The following is a 1,182-nucleotide window of genomic DNA, read 5'->3' on the forward strand; positions in this document are numbered from 1 at the left end:
GTAGGCATCAATGCCACAGTCGCCTAGTTTTTTAATGAGGATGGGGTGGGAAACGGTGTCAAAGGCCTTGCTGAAGTCCAGAAAGACTATGTCCACGGTGACACCTGCATCCAATGCTTTTGTGATCTGATCATAAAAGGCAATAAGGTTGGTCTGACATGACCTGCCCCTAATGAAACCATGCTGGTTGCCCTTAAGCATCATCCCTGAAGCCAGCCCATTGCAGATGTGCGCCTTGATAGTCTTCTCAAAGAGTTTCCCTAGGATTGAGATAAGACTGACGGGCCTATAGTTGCCCGGGTCCTCCCTCCTTCCTTTTTTCAAGATGGGGACCACGTTGGCTATCTTCCAATCATCTGGCACCTGGCCCGAGCACCACGAGCGCTCATAAAGCCGTGCCAAGGGCCCTGCAATAACCCCTGCTAGCTCCCTCAACACCCAGGGATGGAGAGCATCTGGACCCGCTGGTTTGAACACGTCCAGCCCCTCCAGAAGCTCTCCAACATAAGACTAGCTATGGCGAGAATGGGCCTGGGTCAGGCCCGAGTAGAATAGAATTGCTTTTCCAAGGGAATTCTTTTTGGATGAGCAATCATATAAGCTTAGACTTCGAGGAGGTGGTGCAGAATGATCTGGACCTAGAGGCTCAATCACCTAGGATTTTAAGCTTGTCTTTTAACAGAAGATTTTTACCATCTCTTCTATAAAACTGTTTTATAATACAATTCACTATACATTTTACCTTGTATTAGTCATGAACTTAACAGGGTTTTCGTGATACCTAATTATTTTAAACAGTTGTAATAGTCTCCTTAGGTAGAAGTACTTAGATGCAAGTACTATTTACTATTATATTTTCATTAATTTTAAATCTCAGGGGGAGGGGGTTAATATCAGTCTGATTTGTCCAGTGCATTTTCTTTTGTACAGACACAAACTAAGTCCAATTTTAGTTGTTGGTGTACTTCAATAAACATGCTGAAAAATTGCTTCAGAATCTACGAAAATGTTAGAATAATAGCTATTTTTAGTAGTGAAATTCCTACAGTTTATCTCAGGAAAAAAGGTATAATTTCCTCAGTGTTTTTCCTTTGGGTTACAGACTGAAGTACAAAATTTATGGAATGAAAATATGGTTATACTGGACACTGCAAAAAGATATGGCTATGAAGTGGTTGACAC

At 42.0% G+C, this 1,182-nt stretch overlaps 1 protein-coding gene across 1 annotated transcript in view; it reads left to right on the top strand.

Annotated features, from left to right (window-relative positions):
• CPED1 (cadherin like and PC-esterase domain containing 1) overlaps positions 1–1,182 on the top strand; it is a 273,667-nt gene that overhangs the window by 256,067 nt on the left and 16,418 nt on the right. The window contains exon 23 of the mRNA XM_019509244.1: positions 1,103–1,174. Coding sequence (XP_019364789.1) covers positions 1,103–1,174 — 72 coding nt within the window. The remainder of the gene's footprint in view (positions 1–1,102; positions 1,175–1,182) is intronic.

This window comes from Gavialis gangeticus, unplaced genomic scaffold (genome assembly GCF_001723915.1).
Source record: "Gavialis gangeticus isolate Ggan-Ray unplaced genomic scaffold, GavGan_comp1, whole genome shotgun sequence".
Taxonomy (NCBI): domain Eukaryota; kingdom Metazoa; phylum Chordata; order Crocodylia; family Gavialidae; genus Gavialis; species Gavialis gangeticus.